Source organism: Argentina anserina, chromosome 1 (assembly GCF_933775445.1).
Source record: "Argentina anserina chromosome 1, drPotAnse1.1, whole genome shotgun sequence".
In the NCBI taxonomy this organism is placed as follows: Eukaryota; Viridiplantae; Streptophyta; class Magnoliopsida; order Rosales; family Rosaceae; genus Argentina; species Argentina anserina.
Window position 1 is genome coordinate 10621339 of NC_065872.1, and position 21751 is coordinate 10643089.

The following is a 21751-nucleotide window of genomic DNA, read 5'->3' on the forward strand; positions in this document are numbered from 1 at the left end:
CTCTGCTCTCCATCGATCAATGTTATAGTTTCGGTCTTAGATCTTCTCTATCCAGAAAACCCTACAACCAGACAAGTAGCAATAATCAGACACAAACTAACCGATAAGACAAATTAGAAAATATATATACGATCGCGACCGTTAACTGAACTATAAGAACTTGGCAGGAAGTGAGCTGAGGCAAACAAGATCGTACTTGTTTGTTGTTTCTCTCTGCATCCATCGCTCTCCATCGTCATATAATTCTACCAAACTCCATTCTCTTGCCCTCAAGCTCTCCCTACCTAGCTAGCTTCAAGTTCTAGATCGATGATCGATAATAAGGGTGTTGATCTCAATAGTACTCCCAGACAATATCATTACGTAGCGATAGGGAATATTGATGAACTGGGTTTGGGTTGTCTGCTCATAATTGGCTAATTAGCAGCATAATTGAAGCCTATCGATTAACCCAGATGGCCCGGCCGGAAAATTCTAGAGTACCGGTGGATATCATATTGTAATAACCCGATTTTTCGGAACGATGTTTGGATTGTTTAATTTCTATTAAGTGGTGAAATTCATTTAAATGAAACTTGGATTGCTTGCAAAATTTCGAAACTCGAACGGAAACGTTTATTTAGTAAAAAAAACGTTACGTTTCCGCAACGTATATATCGACTTTTACTCCGTTGATCGTTTGTGAAAACTTTCTTCACGAAAGTCGTAGAGCTCGTCGATGCGAGTGCGTGGACATGTGACGCGTTCGAATCGGACGTCGGACGCGAAAGTTATTAATCTCGGAAGTTCGTTTCCGATTTTGGAAACTAGTATAAATAGAAAAAATTTGGGATTAGGGTTTCCATTTCTCGAAACCCTTCACCCGCCCCCCTTCACTTTCTCTCTCCCCCTTCGCGATCTCTCCCCGAGCCTCTCTCACCCTCCGAAAACTCCCCACCGGCGATCTCCCCGTCCAGCCCGCCGTGACGGACACCGCCCCTCCCAATCGCGTCGCACAGACTTTCTCTACAAACCCCGAGGTCGACGCATCTCCTCGCAACGTCGTGAGCCTCCGCGCTCCAACCCGAGGCCGCAAGCTTCATCGCCACCGTCGAGCACCACTTCGGCGACGCAAGGGCACGAAGGAGAGCATCACGACGCTGATCCTCGCCCTTGGAGCCCTCTGCTATCGACTCAGGGGCAAAACCGCATGATTCCAGTCCACCCCGACGAATCGAAGCACCACCGACGATCCGAGCTTCTCCGGTGCTAAATCGAAGTTCTAAACTTCAATTAAGGTATGATTTGATGTAACTGATGGGTTGGTTGTGATTGTTGTTGGATTTTGAATGGATTGGAGGCAGATCGGATGAGGTGAGGAGAGTGAGGTTACCACCGCTTTAGGCGGCGCGTGGGGGAGCGTGGGAGGAGTAGGAGGTGGTCTGAGACCGTATGAAGGAGGAGGAGGAGATGAGGAAGAGTTTTGGGGCGGAGGTAAATGTAAAAAGGTGATTTACTTACGGTAAATGTAAAGGTAAATTACTTTTAGTAAAGGTAAAAAGTAATTTTAGAAGGGTAATTCAGTAATTATTAATTACTGAGACAGTACGTACATTTGAATAGTATTTATATGTACAGAAATACGTAAACAGTATGTACGCGTACAGAGATACGTATTGGATGTGTATTTATACAGTAATACATGAATAGTAAATACGTGAATAGTATATAGTGAATAGTACTCAGTGAAGAGTAAATTCGTAAAACCGAAAATTGCTGAACAGTAACCGATTATTACTGTTTCGGCATTTAAAGGTTTACGAAACGTTTCTAAATTCTTTTCTTATCTTTTCAAGGTGATCGATAAATCAAGAAAATGAATTATCTTCGGAAATTGTGGAATTACGCTCGAGTCGATAAGGTGAGTAAAATCTCACATATTTAGGAATCTACCCTTGCGGTGAATTCAAGATTTTTGCAAGAGTTTTAAATATTGAAATACGACATGTATATGATATAGTGGAATATATATATATATATATTTGTATAAATGGTAAATAAGTACTTATATATATAGTTTGCTATATTATATACTATTATGAATTCATTGTGAATAGGTCATTTCGATGACGAGAATTATATTGAGCATGTGATTTAAATTGTACAATATGAGGTGTGATTATTGTACGTGGTTTTAACATGGTGTTTGTTAAAACGTTTTGTCTTCGGACGAGTTTTATCTTCGAATGAGTTTTTGTCTTCGGACGTGTTTATAAAATAAGACATGTATATGATATAGTAGATTATATATATATATTATATAAATGGTAAATAGGTACATATATATATATTTAGTTTGCTATATAATATACTGTTATGATTTTATCATGATTATGTCATTTTAACGACGAGATTTATATATCGAACATGTGATTTTTGATTTGTACAATATGAAGTGTGATTATTGTACGTGATTTTGATTTGTACAATATGAGGTGTGATTATTGTACGTGAATTTAACATGGAGATTGTTAAAATGTTGATTGTCTTCGAACTTGATTTTTGGTACAATATGATGTGAGATTATTGTACGTGTTTGGCAAGTCGGAACCTAGCCTTTGGCCGGGCGAAAGTTACGATACAGTTAGAGCTCTAGTCTGTCTGCCGGAGTACGGCATGTGAGGTAACGGGTGGTTATCGGTTCATGAGTACTCATATTGTTTTGGATGTTGGGTAGCGGATGGTTACCCAATATCGGCGGTGTACTACGTGAGGGGTAACAGATGTGTACCAGCGTTCATTAGTACATGTATTATAAATGTTTTTGGGTAACCAGAAGGGTTGCCCGATTTCTCATGAGCACTTTCATTTCATATATTTTTTGGACAAACAGATGAGCCGTCCATTGACTCATGAGGGCATTTATATTTGTGATTTTTCGTATATATTGATATGCGAATTATATTTTCATTTTACTCATACGAGCTATAAGCTTACCGGGTTTGTGTTTACAATCCCCGTGCACCAATTCAATGGTGTAGGGGATAATTCTGCAGGTGTTGACTATTGGAGATTGAGAGACGACTCCGGAGTCTCAAAGTTATTCATTATCCTGCTTGTGGTGTGGTTTTCATTTCAGAATTGTGTGTGAGAATTTGTGAGGACTTATTGGTGAGTTTTGTGAGAGATTGTGAGGATTATTACATTCCCATTTTATGTAATGCTGAATTATAAATTTGGTTTGTAATAATTGGTTTTTCTGAGTTGTATTGAGAACTCAGTGATGATCCGTTGTGCATTTAAAATAATTTTGATTCGTTGAGATTGTTTTGGTGTTTAACGACTTGAAATTTTGAGTTTTTATGCTCGAAATTTTACGGTCGTTACACATATACTGTGGTTTTTGTAATATTTGTAGCCATTAAATTGGTAATTAATCTAATGGTTATAAATATTCATGAAAAATCTCATGACTTGTTTACCTGGTCACAAGGTAATAAAAAGTGATTAATTATGAGATTATATCCTAAAAAGGAAAACAATCATAAAAGACTTTATTAGTAATTAACTACATCATTAATACTTTTCGAAAATAATTAAAACTTATGTCTATTTTAGGTAATATTTGTATTAAATAAAATAATCACTTATATAAAGAAATTATCTTACCTTGTAGATGTGAAAAATTAATTTTATTCGGGTATTTACCACTTAAAATCATATTTACAAGTTTCTAAACTAATTTATATATATTGTAATGTTTATGTTGTTGATTTGCGTAAATTTTCATTATTTTGTGCAATAGAGCATGTGTCTTCATTCACGTAATAGAGCTCTTTGTTGTGTAATTGGGTGATGATTTTAAAGTATTATGTTTTTAAAACGTTATTACAAATACAAGGACAATTGATAGATTCTTTTGTAATAAATGTCATACAAGTTGTAATTATAAGGCCACAACTATATTTACACGTTCATGCCTCATTTTACAAATTTAAAGACTAATGTAATAGAGTGCTCAGTTTTGTAATTGAGTGGTATTCTAAATTATTACATTTTCACAACGTTATTACAAATACAAGGACAATTGATAAAAGTTTGTGTAATAAATTTTGTGTAACTTGCAATTACAAGGTCACAACCATATTTACATGTTTGCAACTCTTTTTACAAATTTGAAGACAAATGTGTTTAAAAATAGTAAGTTTTTATATTTACAAAAAGAGAGTTCATGTGTCATCATTCATGTAAAAGTGCTCAGTTTTTGTAATTGTATGATATTCTAAAGGCATAAATGCCGATTTGCACCCTAAATTTAGCTGAAATTGTTAATTTGCACCATGAACTTGCATTTGAGTCAATTTACCTCCTAAACTTGGTAAAAATTGCCGATTTACACCCCGAACTTGTATTTGAGTCAATTTACCTCCTAAACTTGGTAAAAATTGCCGATTTGCACCCCATCCGTTAAATTTAACTGTTTATATCCAATTTTGCGTCACATGTCATGCATTTAAGGGGTAGTATTGTCATTATATATTTATATTTTTCTTAAAAACAAATAAAAATATTCTTTAAAATGAGGATTATTTTGTTAATCAAATTATTTATTTACATATTTTTTTCTACCCACTTAACCCTACTTTGAATTATATATTCAATATACTCACCCATTCAAATATAGTGTGTTGTGTATAAATATATTTTTATATGTACACATTGTTGGAGGATGAACAAAACAAGAATAATAACGACGTAATAGAACAGAACGTAACCGTTTATTGATTGATGATGAGGCCAATATATATGCATTACATAACCACAATCTCGTAGGATTCGGAGTCCTAATCTATTACAGAGATGCGAATCTATCTCTAACAGAAAACCTAATAAGGCTAAGACACACACAATGGTAGAATAGTAATTCTCTCGGAACACACATTTATTTTTAATTTTCAATGTATTTAATTATTTATATTTTTTCTAATATCTTTTAACATACCATATCACATAAAATAATAAATATATAAATCAATAACTTGTTTCGAAAAACAAACATTGTAGCAAGTGTTCCTCTTAAGTAATTTTATTAATTTATTTCATTATTCAATATGAATAAATATATAATGACAATACTACTCCTTAAATGCATGACATGTGACGCAAAATTGGATAGAAACAGTTAAATTTAACGGATGGGGTGCAAATCGATAATTTTTACTAAGTTTAAGAGGTAAATTGACTCAAATACAAGTTCGGGGTGTAAATCGGTAATTTTTACCAAGTTTAGGAGGTAAATTGACTCAAATGCAAGTTCGGGGTGCAAATTGATAATTTCAGACAAGTTTGAGGTGCAAATCGGCATTTATGCCTATTTTAAATTATTACATTTTCACAACTTTATGACGAATACGAGAACAATTAATAAAAATTTGTGTAATAAATGTTGTATAACTTATAATTACAAGATCATGGTCATAGTTACATGTTAGTGACTCTTTTTACAAATTTGAAGACAAATGTGCTGTAAAGATGATAAATTTTTTAAATGTCCACAAACAAGTTAAAATATGTCCTCATTCATGCAATAGAGTGTTTAGTTGCTTAAAATTTTCATAATTATTATATTTATATGATGCACAAGTTAATTACGAGGATTACTATGATTCTGTTCATAAATGATAATTTTTATTTTTTAGTGTAATTAATATGTTAATGGTATGTATTACATGTTTTTCGACTAAATTACTAATATGACAACAAATGTGTTATTAAATTTATAAAAAATATAAAATAAAATGTCACGTCTCAAAATTTAAATGAACAACCTGATGACTAGTTCTTTTATTTTTATTTCACGGCGAGGAACCATACCCCACTTAACATGGGGACCCTAGTCTTATGTGGCTCTTACGAGCGCGAGCAGAGGTAGTCCACAACCGGAACATCAAGGTATTCCCACAACCGAATGTAATTCCTCTAGCATGAGACTAATTTCTGATGAGGCCCATGTGTAATGGTTCCAGCCCATGCCATTACAGCCTGGGTGCCCTGGCCACAATAATGCCTCCAGTGGCCTAATACGGCCGAGCTTTTCGCTACAATAGGCTCATCAGACACACTAGAGTGTATAATGTTTTTGTCAACGATTAAACCCCTGACCAATGTCATATTTAAGCCATGATCAAAGAGTTACCGCGGTCAGAAACTACTACACTACACCCCGTGATTTTCCTGATGACTAGTTCTTTAGGTTATCAAGATTATATAAAATAAATAAATAAAAATGGTGGGTATGTGGTACCGGTGGGTACTGTAGTCTGTCTCATGGCCGTTCTTTATTTTTGGTAAGTTTGGTACAGAGCTAGGAGATAATTATGCCATTATGGAAATGGATTATGGTTGGAAAAGGGTTATTAATTTAACTAATTATTTACAGAGCAAAACGAAATATTAGGTTTTTGGCTGTAAAGTGATGTCTGGTTTCAAAAGGGACATTTCATGGGAAGGAGACAAAGCTTGTTTCTAGTGGCAGTGACAGACACCCAGCACTGTTACTGTTACTGTTGCCTCACTCACTGCCCCTAAAATGTCTAATAGAATACCCGATTTCCAGACGAGCTGCTTACTCTCTTCATCTTCCTCTTCCTCTATCACTGTGCTCTCTGGCATTTCTGTGTTTCTGTCATTGCTGCCATGCTATAGCTTTCACTCATACCCTATATTCTATCATGTCACATATATCCAAGCCAGCCTTTCATCTCATGCTGCAGTGTACTAGCTCATTCATTCATGTATCATCATCTTTCAGTTTGTACATAATTACCATATTCCATCACATCGATCCATCATCTTTCATTGAAAAGCTAGATTAATACTAGTTTTCAAGAAATGTATTAAATTTGATTAATTAGTGGCTAACAATTTAGTTTACTCTTCATTTGCAATTTGTACACAAGAAGCTTGGAATCATTGGATAGCAGCAACTCTGCTCACATAATTTCATATTGAATCCAAAGATCTCTTAGTACCGGGACATTCAATCACTAAACTTCAAAACTTAAATTCATAGGAAACAAGTACAATAATGTCTATGAAGCTAAGAAACTAGTCACTCGGATTACATATGGTACCATCCAAAAGAGACTTCATCACCTATGGCCTGGGTCACATTAAATTTAACGATTTTTTGATTCTTTATTTTGTTCAGTGATAATTTAGGCACTTCACCGTGTTCTCTCTCTCTCTCTCTCTCTCTCTCTCTCTCTCTCTCTATATATATATATATATATATAAATCAATATATACCTCATCACATTTTCCATCTCCAACCATCTAAGAACTAATTCTATCCGATTGTTTTCTTGTTGTTGTTGTTGTGACTCCCTTTATTCTGCCAGTTGCTGATCGTTTTCAGATCATCTAGTTCACTCTTGTCTCTACTCTTTCCGCACCCTCACCATATATATACAGAGAAACCGACTTCTTTTTCCTAGTGACATCTCTCTCTCTCTCTCTCTCTCTCTCTAATATGTTTAGCTAGCTAGGTTAGCTATATCATATCCCATATAAATTCTCAGATCTCACTTCTAAACCAACCTTTAATACTATCATTTCTATAATTAAAGGTCCCATCTTCAAGTTCTCCTCTTTGATGAAGATCACAGGCACCCATCAACACCGTGCATGAAGTCATTGAATTTCACTACCATATCTTTGCCTCTGCAAAAGGAAACTCAAGCTAATTAATTTTCCTCTCACTTTTCTCTTTCTTCACCTCCAGGTCTCTGCTTTACACCCTCACGACAACCCCACTCTGATTGCTCCCCAATGATGACCTCCGACAACACGTCGGCGAAAAAGCAGGCCGACGAAATCCAACAAGGAGGAGGAGGAGGAGGAGGAGGAGGGGGAGGATCAGGGAACAGCCGCAAAACGGCGTCGTCCAAAGCCCCGCCGGAGCAAGCCCTCAAGTGTCCGAGATGTGATTCCCCCAACACAAAGTTCTGCTACTACAACAACTACAGCCTGACGCAGCCCAGACACTTCTGCAAGACCTGCAGGCGTTACTGGACAAAAGGAGGAGCGTTACGTAACGTCCCCATCGGCGGTGGCTGCCGGAAAAACAAGAGAGTGAGGTCGTCTTCTTCCCGACTCTCCTGCAGCCTTGACTCCAAAGACTCAGGCGACTCGGCCTCTGACCACATGGGACTCAAGTTCTTTCAAGGCATTTCCCCCACCATGGATTTCCAGCTGGGTGGCCTCTCGTTGCCTAGACTCAACCACCACCCGTCTTCTTCAGCAGTTGTAACCGCTCTTTACAATAGCAACAGCCAGTTCTCTCCATATGGTGACGTTGCAGTTACTTCTGGCCTGACACTTGATCCTTCAGGTGGTGCTGCCGGAACTAATTCCTTCATGGGTTTTAACTATCCTCTCACCTTAGGCAGTGGAAGCGGCAGTGGCGGCGGCGGGGTTGGGTTTCATCAGAACAACATGAACAGTTCCATGAGCGTTCATAGCAGTCTTGCTTCTTCTATTGAGTCCCTTAGTTCTATCAACCAAGACCTTCACTGGAAATTACAGCAGCAGAGGCTGTCCATGTTGTTTGGTACTTCTATAGGCGGAGATAGCCAGACACAGACGTCTCAGAAAGACATGCAGATGAATGATCTTGAGAAAACTCAGGCAGTGCCTATTTTGTTTCAGAATCTGGAGATTTCAAAACCGAAAGAGTCTGCCGGAGGTGGAGATACAGCTGCCACGGAGTGGTTCTTTGGAAACTCTTACGCACCGCCGCCGGTGACACCTACTCCGACAAACAGTGGCGGAAACGGAGGAGGAAACGAGAACAATGCAGCTAACTGGAATACTCATGGAATCGTTCAAGCATGGGGTGATTTGCAGCAATACAATACCTTGCCCTAGAGGACTACGCATCATGAGAGGTAGCTCAATACAATCTTAAAAAGCTTGATCATGATCATGATCGATGTTGAAGAAGAAAATGGGGCAATTATATCATTGGTTTTGAATTATTATCTGAGAAAGAAACCCATTTGGCATGTTAATTTCTGTTTTGGTTTTTTCTTTTGTTGATATGAAAATGTAAACGCTAATTGACTAGTCCTTTAACAAAAGAAGAAATTAGTCTTACTACTTGTGCATGCCCTAAATTCATGTTTATATGGTAGATGATCGTCTGATAATTAAACTTGTTGAATTACCCAAGTTAGATTGGAACATTAATTGTTTGTGTTGTTAGGCAACTTCATTCCAAATGGCAATGATGCTCAGTACTTAAATTAACACTGCTCTAGCCAGCATTGAAATTCATTTCACTACTTAAATTAAGGCCAGGTACCTCTCTTAATTTCTAAGTCCTTTAATTTCTCATTTCTCCCTTTGGGATCTGTGATTGTTTTTTCTAGAATTAAATCTTTGATTTGTTCTATGTTGAGTCAGTTGATGTGTATATCTACAACTCTCACAGTCCTATAAACTTAGAAGTTAGAAGAGTGTCTCTTTCTAGAAACTGAGCCTCATCAGCCACTGAATCAATGTCAATCTAAAACAGATCACCACAGCAGAGACAGTAGCAGCTTAAGTAGCCCTGCAATGTAGAGGTAGGCTAGCCTTGTCCTGCTGTCACGTCCTCTCCCTCTTTGATAATAATTAGTGACAGTGTGGTATGATTTTGGTGCTGTCTGAAAAAGTGGTGGTTTGAAAGTTGAATTATAGAGAGAGGAGAGAGAGAGAGAGAGTTTTTTGGGGAGTGAGCCCTCTTTCCTCATCTTGCTAATTGCTTGCTGCTAATTGCTACTGCTTCATATGAGTATTGATCAGGAAAGCATCTCTCTCTCTCTCTCTCATTGTGATTCTGCAACTGTTGAGAGAGGAGATCGAAACTAATGAAGCAATCTTTTTAGATTTTACTTGCACTTCGTCTTTCCATTGCTGCATTGCTCTATCTTTACTCTTTACTTTGCCTACCTATTTCTGTGAAAACTATTTATGAGCTAGTTTAGATATATATAGTCTCTTCAATTCCATCAACAGAATCTTGATCTCTCTTTGATCAAAGACAGTTAAATACAGCTACTGCTTGTACTACAGTGGAATGTTGTGCTCTTTGTCTTCTTTCCTTCTCTTTGGGGTAGCTACGTATTGATGAAGAGATCGATCGATTGAGGAGCATGATCATTTATCTCTTGGGTAAGAAATAGGCAACTTTTGGGTTCTTAGCCACTGTGTTTTGAAAGCTCTACGAGTGCAACATTCCATAGGATTCTATTGAACTACATAACATATAGGGGGCTTTGCATGAGTTGAGTCGACACCACCAACTTCCTTTGGCAGACATGTTACATAGGTCCCCCCATCTTTATAAACATGCATGTTGCTGCTGCTTTTTTCATATACATCGTCGATCTCTCACTTATGTACACACATGCCTTGATCAATAAAGCTCTAAACAGCTTCGAAGAGTATGAATGATCAGAGATGAGGGATATATATATAGGCCAATATGCAAGAGTTGTTCAAATGATGTTGTAGTATCATCATGAAGAAGACGTCCACCAAAGTGATCAAGTAGCCTCCCTTTTTCAGGCATTCAATTCAAAAATCAAAATCGTTGATTTTTATTATTCAAAAATGCAATTATTGTAAAATTTTGCCAATTTTTTTTAACTAGCTAGCTAGCTAGCTACACCAAGTAAGGGTTTACTTATATGATTATATGATTTATATCTAGCGCTAGCTGCACAACTTTTAATGAGAAAAATAAGTCTATCTTGCTAGGGTTTACTTATAATAAACATTATAAATTAATGCATACGAAATTATTGAATGAACAAATTAATCCTTATTATAACTAAATTATCGAATTATAGTTTGTGCACAGTACGAAATAATTTGGTATATATAGTGATAAAAAAATCTCTTTGCGAGAAGGAGGTCGTGATGAAATTCACGAAAGACTAACGTTACAATTTTGAGTGTTTAAAAAACAAAAATAATTATTTCCGGAAACACTATATATGGACAATGGACAATGAAAATTACACAAAACATTATATATGTTGTGATCTTCAATTTCTTAATTTGTTGGCTTTGACATGTTCTCCTTTACATGCACCATCCATATGAAAAGACGGATTGTACATCAATCAATTAGTATATCTTCATATATATAGTGTATGTATCAAGTCTTAGTTTATTGTTTTAATTTAGAATAGTGTTGTGGCTCAGAAGCGGAAGACATGAAGTTGCGTGATTAACGTGAAGGGCTGAGCAAGACAACCTTACGTTTCCATCGACTAAGATGGTGCGGGCGTTATGTATAGATACATGCTGCATCTGTATGTCATTGTTTCAACTGTCAATTTATAAGCTAGCTAAGATAATCTGCAAGAAGCTCATGACTACTTGTTGGTGTGGAACCATCCCATGCTCTTTATCATCGACTACCTTATCCTACACCCCCAGCAGCCATGCCCCTACCATCGATCAACTTATTTAATTAGTTACTTAGCCTGTGAAGTGTGAACCATCTATCAAATCGATCATTTATTATATATATATATATATATATAGATTATCTTGGCTTAGGAGGTACTTATTTATTCAAATTGTGCGGATTTCTTATTTTGGTCAAATTTGTTTATCATATTTTTGCATCTTAACCATTCATATCTTAGGTCCTAACGTATAGATTATGTCTGAAAAATTTCAACCAATTCGGTGATCGTTAAGGTATCAAAAAAGTATTAAAACCATGAACGAGTGAAAAGCTGAACCATTCGTATTTTTAATACTAAATCGCAGTTTTGAATATCTTAACGATAACTAAATTAGTTGACATTTTATAGAAGTGATATATACATTAAGAGCTAAGATCTGAACGGTTAAGATGTAAAAATATGATCGAAAAATTAGCCAAAATAAGAATTTCGCACCATTTGAATAAATAAGGATCTTCTTAGCTAAGAAAACCTCTATATATATATTTATGTGCATGGACCATATATACTAATATACATACAGAGAAAGATGATCTATCCAGAGCACGAAGGTCATGTATATATATATATTAAAATTAAGTAAACCTAGCTATAGATGGCGACATGGCGTGCATGAACACATTTTCTTCTTTGTTATTCAACTGCTCGCACGTTATTTCTAAGGGGTAAAATATTTATGCATTATGATTACATAGATCACAAAAGTGTAACTCTTTTAGGCTTGATGGTGGTTAACTTTTTGACTGAGGAATGAAAATCAAGTACCTTCCTCTTTTCGCTCTTGCCTAATCCTTGCATCTGGACAAAAGATGCACGAATTATAGCAAAGCGACCGAACGGACTCAATTATGAATTATTAGTTGAATTAACCCACAGCTTGAGCTACAAATTTGCAGCAAATTAGCCCTAATTGATGACACAAATTAAGCAAACAATGCAAGCTAGCTAAAGGTCATTAACATGCCGGTGTATGTACGTGCGTGTTCTTATCCTCATGATGAAGTTCGACTTGTGGTTTGTGCCAACAATTAGACTTAACTGACCTGATCGAGTGCAATTAATTCTAACACAATCGTAATTTAAAATGTGAGATCGAAGAAAGTTGTATGAATGTATGATGTATATCATGTTACGCAAAAATAATATAATAATATATATTTCAAATTTCGGACTAATTAGTAACTACGTTCTAAAACGGTGGTCTCCTCTAATAATCTCATAGCCTAATGTATCTCTCCATATGCCTGTCTTGTAAGTTGGTGGAACTGATCAAGCAGATGAACGACCAAGATTCTCATATCAAATCATATAGGGATATATTGGGTTTGCTTTAGCACCAATTCATGCTTATGAGTTGAATTCCTTCTCAAGTGTAACAGTTCTAGGCTAGAACTCTATAATGTGAACCAAGAAATGAGATTTATAGAAGAAAACACTCTTACGGATATTATGGCAATGAAGCAATGAAACGCATTATCATTCAAAACAATCTATATATAACGTTCGAAACCTCTTATCGATCAGCAAAAAATCTCTGTTGTCTAGTGTCTTTGTAGACAGTGGAGAATTGCAGATGGATACTGATCGAGTCGATGGTCGATCAGTGATCCACCACTACCACCCTTTTAAAAAACGAGAAAGTCGCCTTCAAGATCGTCACCTTCTTCGGCAGTTTCTAGGGTTTCAGAAAACAACACTCCTCTCGATCTAGAGCTCATCCAAGCCACCCTCATCATTTCATGTGGCTTCTTCCACACGAAGGTTCGTTACGACCAGTTTCCCACCTCGCACATAAGAAAATTTCGTACAGCAATAGCTCCGACTGCACTATTCCCAATCAAAGTAGTGAAAGGACACCTGACGATATATATCGAGGTTCTGGGTAGCAACCTTGGCTGAAACTTTAAATCGGTTGAAAGCCGATCAGAAACTAGTAATTGGCGGCTCTACCATCAAGAAGAAGCTTCAGGTGGAGGACTGGATACCGTCCGGCAAGAGAGGTGCCGTCGTCAGACTGTAATGACTAAGAAAATAAAAACGTCCGCACTTTTAGAGAGTTGCATGTGTCCTCTTTAGAACGGCTATATATATATATTTATATAATTGTTAATCTACATATTTGTATCGTTTCATTAATTTAAATGTATATGTATGCCGTTGTAGGTAGAAATATTATTCGGTCATATAACGCCTAAAAGGTTTAATCGAGTTCTTATATATCTCAATATCTCATTTCTATAACACGATGAACAGTAATAAGGATATATGCGTTTCTATGAAACTTGTACGTGAGTTCCCATAGATTGTTTGGTAATTCGATCATTACTTAATCGTTTTCGATATTGTACTCCAGAATCTTTCCTTTATTAAGACGAGAATGGAATGTCCTCATTCTGAATGTAAAATCAGATAAGTCACCTGTAGCATTTAATTTAATGATTTTACTCTGCATGACGTACAATAATTTAGAACCCAAGTTAGCCAACATACAGACCACATGGAATGACGATGTAATTTGGGATTATACATGGATGTGTGTGTACGTGTAGAAAAATAATATGAAAAAGGAGACTTGGCAGTTCGTTTTTATAAACTTTTAATATATTAATTAGAGACTAAAATTTTGTATATCAACAAATTATTTTGGTGGCCTTCGGACTATATATGGTTAGCTGAGCCTGAACTGGTTCTACAGTAAAGTTGGATTTACGCTGTACCTATAATTCGATATATGGTAGTTATGATAGCGCCATATAATGTTTGTTATGATGCTAATTATTGGAAGAGCTTTTATATATATATATATATATTTTTTTTTTTTGAGGAAGTTGTCCCTGTTGTATCAATACCACATAAAGTTGCAGAGTTGACAATAGACCTGGTGGGTATGAACTATGAAGTTTATTATACCATTTGGAGATCGACCAGCAATATTACCGCTAGCATTTATCCACATTTAATTTCGCCGCATAATTCTATCATGTACAGAGAAACTTCATCAATGAGTTAGAAGCCAAGTTCTGAACTCTCACAGTACGAACTTTGTTATTTATTTCAATACTATTCACGAATATGAGTAGCAGTACTGTATAAATGCATATGTTGCTAACTAATCTCATAGCTCAGGTTAGCTAAGCAGAAAATGACAGTACTTGGCCAGTGGCTGAAAATCATTGATTTCAATTCAATTTTAGAGCTGCTCTGCTTCACCATAACACAGACAAACTGGGTTTTGGCCTCTGCCCCCCAATGACAGTACTTGGCCAGTGGCTGAAAATCATTGATTTCAATTCAATTTTTGAGCTGCTCTGCTTAATCATAACACAGACAAACTGGGTTTTGGCCTCTGCCCCCCAAAGTGATTGCAAGCTAGCAACAAAAGCGGCAGAGGCACTTAAATTATTACAGAACCTAAACCAAAACCAAGATGTTAACCCTTCACTACAGCTTGTTTCCCAGGATTTCTAAGTCCCATACTGAAATCACTCATGACAGCACACTATGATGAATTGTAGTCATTGTAGCCGTATCTAGTAAGGTAGCTGGTTCCTTTGAGCTTTGTTAAATTGTGGCAACAAAACTAAAGAAATCCAATAACAAAGTTGGGATGAAAGCATCTCAAAAGAACAAATGAAATTTCATAAGCAATGAATGAATTACTGGTAGAACTAAATAAATACATCTCAGAAAATGCACAAGGTTACTATCTATATTGTGCATGTGTAAGTTGTCCATAACTACATATTAATAAAAAGAAAATGTGCAGCACATTATCATGACCAGATTTTCCTCTTAGTATCCCTCTCCTTGACTTGAACCTGATCTCTGTTAATCCTCTTATGAATCAAGGGACCTTGAGTGGCAGTAACTGGCTTTGCTGGTCTTGTGATTCTTGCAATCTTAGGAGGATCAGATTTCCTAGATTTGTTATCATATAAAGAAATCGACAGCCTGTGGAAGTTCTCCGTCTCGCCTCTTCTGAACTCTCGTTTCCTTCTTTTCTCATGGAGAGAATCGGTTCCTTTCAGTAAGGTGGATCCTTGGCTCATCCGGCGGTTTACTGAATTTGAAGTCCTTAAGATACAAGGATCAACATCATTCATTATTTCATCTCTTACATGAGCTTTTCCTTCCTGAGGAGTCGCCCTTACCGCCTCAGTCAAAACACGAGTACACTGCAACTGGTTCTCTTGCCCCCTCAACTTGTCTTCAACTAGCTTCTTTTCTAGCTCTCTTAACTTCTGTTCAAGTAACTGCTTCTCTTGCACCAGTGAGAACTTATCTTCAGTGAACTGTTTCTCTTGCTCCCTCAGCTTATGTTCCAGTTCCTTAATCTTTGACAACATGCAAATAAATATTAGCTGTTGCTTCATCTGCCAAATAAATTTTTTACAAAGAAGATGTGCATTTAAATGGAGCCAAAAGGACAAATGAGTGATGACTTATAAAGTTTATCATTGGTAGAGCCAAATGTTTCATGAAAATTGAGTTGAGTATCAAACCAAATGTGAAATTTCGTTATCACTGTAAATAACAATTTACATAACCAGAAAACATCCCTTATCATTCAAGAAGACAAACTTTTGTCATAGGAAAGAAACTCTTGTCACAAGGAGAAAATATGAACAACCAATACTAGACAACTAACATAGGAGTGGAGATATGAATAAAAGTGGAATGGTGGTACCTTCTGGTGAAGTGATGAAGGGTCTGCTTTTTGTTCCTCCTCTTTCAATTTCATCTCCAGCTCCTTCACCTACGAAAAATGAGGAAGACAAAGAATGAACCTCATAATTTGATGTCAACATAAATAAATACACATGTACAGAGAATGCCTCTTCTCTTTTAACAACCTTATGCTGAAGAGTGGTAGAAAGAAAGTCAGATTCCTGCATTTGCTCATTCAGCTTGCTTTGAAGATCCTTAACCTGTTTAAAACAAAAGGTTATAGCATAACAATAAATAACTATCTCAGGCCTGTCAAAGAAAAATGAAAATGGAAAAAAATCCAATAGTTTAATGTTTGGCACAGCAACCTTTTGTCGCAAATTTGCAGATTCTGACTCTGCCTTCTGTTGTTGTCTAAGATCAGCCTCCAACTGTTCAACCTTCATTAAATAGAGTTCCTGTCAGATAAACAAGTAAAATAACAAAGAATTAGATTTCAATATAATTCAGGTTGAGAACAACCTTTTGTTTAAGACAGCTGCAGGTTTCTTCCTTTCCCCTTAATCTATCTGAAAGTTGTGAAACTTGCTTCTCTAATTGGATATGCAAGGCTGATTTCAACTCAAGCTTCCCTTCAAGATCTTTAATCTTTTCTTGTTGGCTTTTGTAGATCTGGTCTTTTCCTTTGTTCTTGCTCTCCAGATTTTGTAAGCTCTCTTCTAGCTTCCTAAGAGAATCATCTTTGGATCTTGCTTCCTGCCTGGCTCTTTCAAGCTGTTTAAATGAAACTAAAATGTTAATTAATGAGTAATCAATGTAATAACAAACCACAAGTAATACTCACAAAAAGCTGATCTCAAAATATTTTTACCAACCATTAGTTTTGTTTTCTGGAGCTCGCTTGTGTCAACTTGCTTCTTGACAGGACCCAACTCAATGCCTCGAACCCGTGTTGCAAAATTCAAAGAACTCATAGTCTCACCCAAATCTTGGTCCGAAGGGCTTATTTGCACAAACATCAAAGTTTTAGAGTCACCACCTGCAATACATGTACATAACAATCTCAAAAAACAGGTCACATAAACAGAGGAAGTCTAATAAATGATGTTAACAACTAGCAGAGTGTGTTGAATGATTCTTATATATCTAATTGAGCTAGGTAGGTAAGACCCCTCAAAATTTTTAACCCAAGTCCTGATCAAAGAAAAAAAACACAGCTAGAATAGCTTTACTTTACCTAACGAATCTTGAAGTAAATGCGTCAACTTGGAGTTCCTGAAACCAAGCAACAGGCACAGTTAGAAAAAGAAAATACAGAATGCAAAGATTTGTGAAGGATGAGCTAAATAAAACCTGTATGGAATGTGACCACTTTTATTTGCAAGGGCAGATATCACATCTCCGAGAGCTGAAAGGGATCTGTTAATATTTTGAGCTTCCTTTAATCGTTCTCCTTGTACATCAGTTTTTGCAAGCCTTTCACTGCCTGCCAAATCCACTAACCACAGCTTGCTCTTTGTGCTCTCGCCATTTAGCAAGTTCTTTGCTTTTACCATTATGCAAAGCAAGCTGGTAGCAGAAGCATAATATTTACTAGGGTTCGTAATCCTAGAGAACATGGAAAATAGAAAAAAGAAAACTCAAAAAAAGGATTATGGGATGTCAAAGGGGGCCAGTACCAGTGAGAGCGGCTGCTATGCTCATTGACATTATTACTTCCTACAGCCCTGGCATTGCTTCCGGCTTGCAGTACTCTCCACACTTCCTTAATACTTTTGACTTTTGCTTCTACTATTCCTGGAACATGATGAGACCCTTCCGAAGTCTGTTTTATCTCCAACCTAGCATACATTAAATTATATGTAAGCTTATGTTGTTAAATGAAACACGAAAAATCAAGTTTAATCATCTTTTTTGTTTTAAAAAATGTTATCTTACTTCTTTGATGGATGTGGTGATGTATCTAACAAATCCCTGATTTGCTCATTGTAAACTTCCAGTACACTAACAGATATGTCGTACGTAAAAGTTTCCCTTCTTTCATTTGCAATTTCAAACAACTGCTCAAGCGTCCTATAGTTGACTCCCCTATTCTTCTCAGTGCCCTCCATTGTAAATGTCTTTCCTGTCCCTGTTTGCCCGTAAGCAAATATGCACACGTTGTAACCATCTAGAACTGAAATCACCATTGGAGAAGCATCCACAAAAACATCGGCTGCCAAGACAAAAGTAAAGACCAACTCAGATGCTGATAAAGTAAGAATGACTCTCTCACACACACACATAATATGTTTATAACAACATACCTTGATCATCTTTTGGTGTGTAAACTCGATCAAACTTGAAGGATTTCTTAGTGGAGCCACCTGCTAGGAAGCCAAGACATCCATCCTGTGCTACCTCAAAGTCTACCACTGCTTTACACCCAGCCGTTATTTCTTCCTTACTTAATGGGCGGCAGCGACAAAAAACCCTAATATTTCCTGGTAATTCCAAAGCGCATGCAATTTTTTTTCATTAAAACTAGTTAGAATATTTGTATTACACATTACTGGTATATTGTGTGTGTGAGAGAAAGAGAGAGAGAGAGAGAGAGGAGGGGGGGGGGGGATGGGGGATCACCAACCTTTGGCCTCCTGAACCTCATTAAAAAGCTTCTTTCTTTTTACTTGCTCTTCATTGTACTTCATTTTAAGATCTTCACACTCCGCAACTGTTCAGACATTATGTGAGTCCATAAAATAACCATCACTCAACATTCACTTAACTTAATACAAATAAAATAGATAATTACTCTATTATTATTATTATCTAAAAAAACAATAAAATGCAACTCCCTAACATACCTAATCCTTGCACTGCAGAAATCATGTTATTCAGTTCAGGAATTGAATCAGCACATGCATGTGCTGATTGAGAAAGTTGCAAATGCTCCTTTTGCATCAGCTGCATAAAACACAAAAATCTGGGTTAAGAATATTAATGTCAGGAATGATTATGAACTAATACTTAAATTAATGACGAATACAATACCTTTATTTTCAGTTGTAAATCATTGACTGCTGATGCCCAGTAGTTCTTGTCATGCTCATACTTAATAGACAGATTCCTGATATCTTCAGCCTGTTTCTGCATGGCTTGATCTAAATAGGAAATGCAATAATGTTAGAAAGCCCATAGTTGAAAAAACATCTAGGATAAATTTTAGTAAAGCTAAAAATGTTTCTGGTATTATTTCATTTTAGTCCGGCTAAAAAAGTTTCTGGTATTAGTTCATAGATCGCCCTTATGGTTTTGCCCTTTCATCCAATGTGCAACTACAAGATTAAATTTACAATCTATTACGGCCCATTTCTTTCATTAAGCACACTACCTATCTTACAAAACCGTACCTTGAGTCAATGTCTTGTATGCTGTGTTGTCTAGTTCCATCCTGACCTTGTCCAGCTGTTCATTTGCTACGGTTAAGGACATCCATGCCTCGTAGCATTCTTTTGCCTTAAGCTCACATCTTGTACTAAGCTCTTGTATCTTCTTCTCATATTTAGCAGTAGATTTCTTTTGCATTAATTTCTTCTGTAAACCCAAACTGTTTTAGTTGCCAAATAAGGAACAATATTAAGCTTTAAAAGTGTAAAATGTGCCTAACCTGAGCCGAAGACACTTGTACTTCTATTTCAGCATCACACTTGTTACATTTTAGAAGTTCCACAGTCTTTCCTGTAACTGTAATCAAAGATAAGCCACTCAAAAGTCTGACATAAATATAAGCCAAATGTCCCTAACTACAAAGAAAAGCAAGGAACCAGTCATGCAATTGAAACGTAAAGAAGTACCTGAATCACTAGGCGATCTCCTAATGCCAATACCACTAACTAGCGGGCTCCCAACAACCCCTTCAAATCTTATTACAACTAATCCATCCTCCTTCACCGAGACCCTTGAATCCACCAATTGCAAGGGCTTATTGGCCCCAGCAATAGCAAAGATATCAAAGTCTGATAAGACCTGCCATGTAAACAAGACAAGAGTCAGTCCCTACTTCTACTACTTCCACTGAAAAACAAAAAAGGTAAGCAAAACATTCTTCACTCAAAATGACTTGCCTTTTCTTCCTGGATGAACACATTAAACACCCTCATTCCTTTAGGCCCATTCGTGTTGATGATCTCGATAAAATGTAAATCGATATAGTACTCCCCGGGAGGAAGATAATTGAACCGGTAGCAGCAATCCCCTACTCGTGCCGATTGATAGATGTAAGGATAATCCCCAGCATCAGTTATCTGTTCATTGGTTCTCAATACATTCCCTCCCACAAAATAACTGTCACCCAGAAATGTCACACCAGAGTCCGACTCAAACAAAGCCTCAGTCCCAGCATTCACAAACATCACACATTCACCTGCTGCAACTTCCACAACAATTAGTCCCCCCAATTCTATAAATCAACACTTCAACCCTAAACCAACCCCAAATTCACTATTCAAAAACTTACTACTCACCCATCATTTTTCACATCAACAACATTTAACCATTACAAAATTTCACTAAAATCATAGTAAAGTTGAAGCCTCTATCACATTGATGAAGTGAATATCAAGAATTAGGGTAAATTAAAAAAATCTCACCTTTCTATAATCAATCAAAATCCCATTTAGGGGATGATCTAATTTACTGGGGAGGTAAAAATCCAGATCGAATTCAAGAAATTAAGAAGGAAAAGAGAGATGGGTACTTACAAGTGGAGTTGGGTTTTGTAAATCCAGTAGGAATGAGTCTGGAACCGTGGTCGCAGAGCATGGAATCAACCAACGACTCGTCGTCCTCGTCCATTGAAGAATCTTTGAGATCTGGGTTTGGGTGTTGGGCTTGATCGGAGTCTTGGAAAATGGGGTCGAGTTGGGTCGCTTCCATGGAATTGGGGTAAAGATTGATTCTTGGAGCAAAGAAAGTGGTTTAGGGATGAAGATGATGATGAAGAAGAAAATGGGATTGAATGAAATGGTTATGGGATTTTTGGGTGAAGAAGAAGGGTTGGAAATTTGAATTTTGGTTACCGTTTGAAATAATGTGCGTAAAAGGGTGTACCGGAAAAAGGAAAGAGGAGATTATGGTAAGTTTTTCAAACGTTGTGGGTCCAACATGTAAACATATGTGGACATAAGGCATTAAGGCCCAAAGAAACATGCGACTGGAAAAACAAACATATGGGTCGATCCGGATCGTACAGTGGCCCACGTTAACAACCCGGGTCATCTTCGGGTCACAATCTCACGGGCGCCAAATTATACATGCCCGGACCTGAGGGGAGGCCTAAGAGGCAACCGCCTCAAGCACCATAGAGAGAGAGAGAGAGAGAGAGAGAGAGAGAGAGAGAGAGAGAGAGAGAGAGAGAGAGAGAGAGAGAGAGAGAGAGAGAGAGAGAGAGTGTGTGTGTTTTAATTAAAACATTTCAATGAACCACTTTTAATATATAAACATTTCGTCTTAGTTTAGAGTTTGTAATACAATCTCATTCAAGTTATAAAGTTGTCCAGAATAAAACAAATAAGTCTAAGATTTAAGAAGAATTATCT

General features: G+C 36.8%; 2 protein-coding genes across 2 annotated transcripts; one reads left to right on the top strand and one right to left on the bottom strand.

Moving 5' to 3' along the window:
• Positions 1-7362: 7362 nt before the first annotated feature.
• LOC126791249 (dof zinc finger protein DOF5.7-like) lies at positions 7363-9140 on the top strand. Its single transcript, XM_050517674.1, has one exon. It carries the CDS (start codon positions 7810-7812, stop codon positions 8905-8907), a length of 1098 nt encoding a protein of 365 aa, XP_050373631.1. The 5' UTR covers positions 7363-7809; the 3' UTR covers positions 8908-9140.
• A 6059-nt stretch (positions 9141-15199) lies between these two features.
• LOC126805020 (kinesin-like protein KIN-14R) lies at positions 15200-21124 on the bottom strand. Its single transcript, XM_050532110.1, has 19 exons — positions 20915-21124; positions 20279-20580; positions 20009-20180; positions 19822-19898; positions 19565-19748; positions 19206-19315; positions 19019-19118; positions 18799-18885; positions 18479-18655; positions 18111-18387; positions 17852-18013; positions 17526-17741; positions 17410-17447; positions 17048-17211; positions 16695-16946; positions 16541-16612; positions 16358-16432; positions 16192-16260; positions 15200-15838 (listed from the first exon to the last, which is right to left on the bottom strand). Exons 1-19 carry the CDS (start codon positions 21087-21089, stop codon positions 15278-15280), a joined length of 3270 nt encoding a protein of 1089 aa, XP_050388067.1. The 5' UTR covers positions 21090-21124; the 3' UTR covers positions 15200-15277.
• Positions 21125-21751: the final 627 nt, after the last annotated feature.

Bases quoted from the DNA above. Each gene is read 5' to 3' on its own strand.
- LOC126805020 (XM_050532110.1), bottom strand. From the start codon at position 21,089: ATGGAAGCGACCCAACTCGACCCCATTTTCCAAGACTCCGATCAAGCC. The intron at 17,742-17,851 runs GTACTGGCCCCC...TTCTGCTACCAG, and splicing joins CATAGCAGCCGCTCTCACTG to CTTGCTTTGCATAATGGTAA. The intron at 16,613-16,694 runs GTTGTTCTCAAC...TATTTAATGAAG, and splicing joins GCAGCTGTCTTAAACAAAAG to GTTGAACAGTTGGAGGCTGA.
- LOC126791249 (XM_050517674.1), top strand. From the start codon at position 7,810: ATGATGACCTCCGACAACACGTCGGCGAAAAAGCAGGCCGACGAAATC.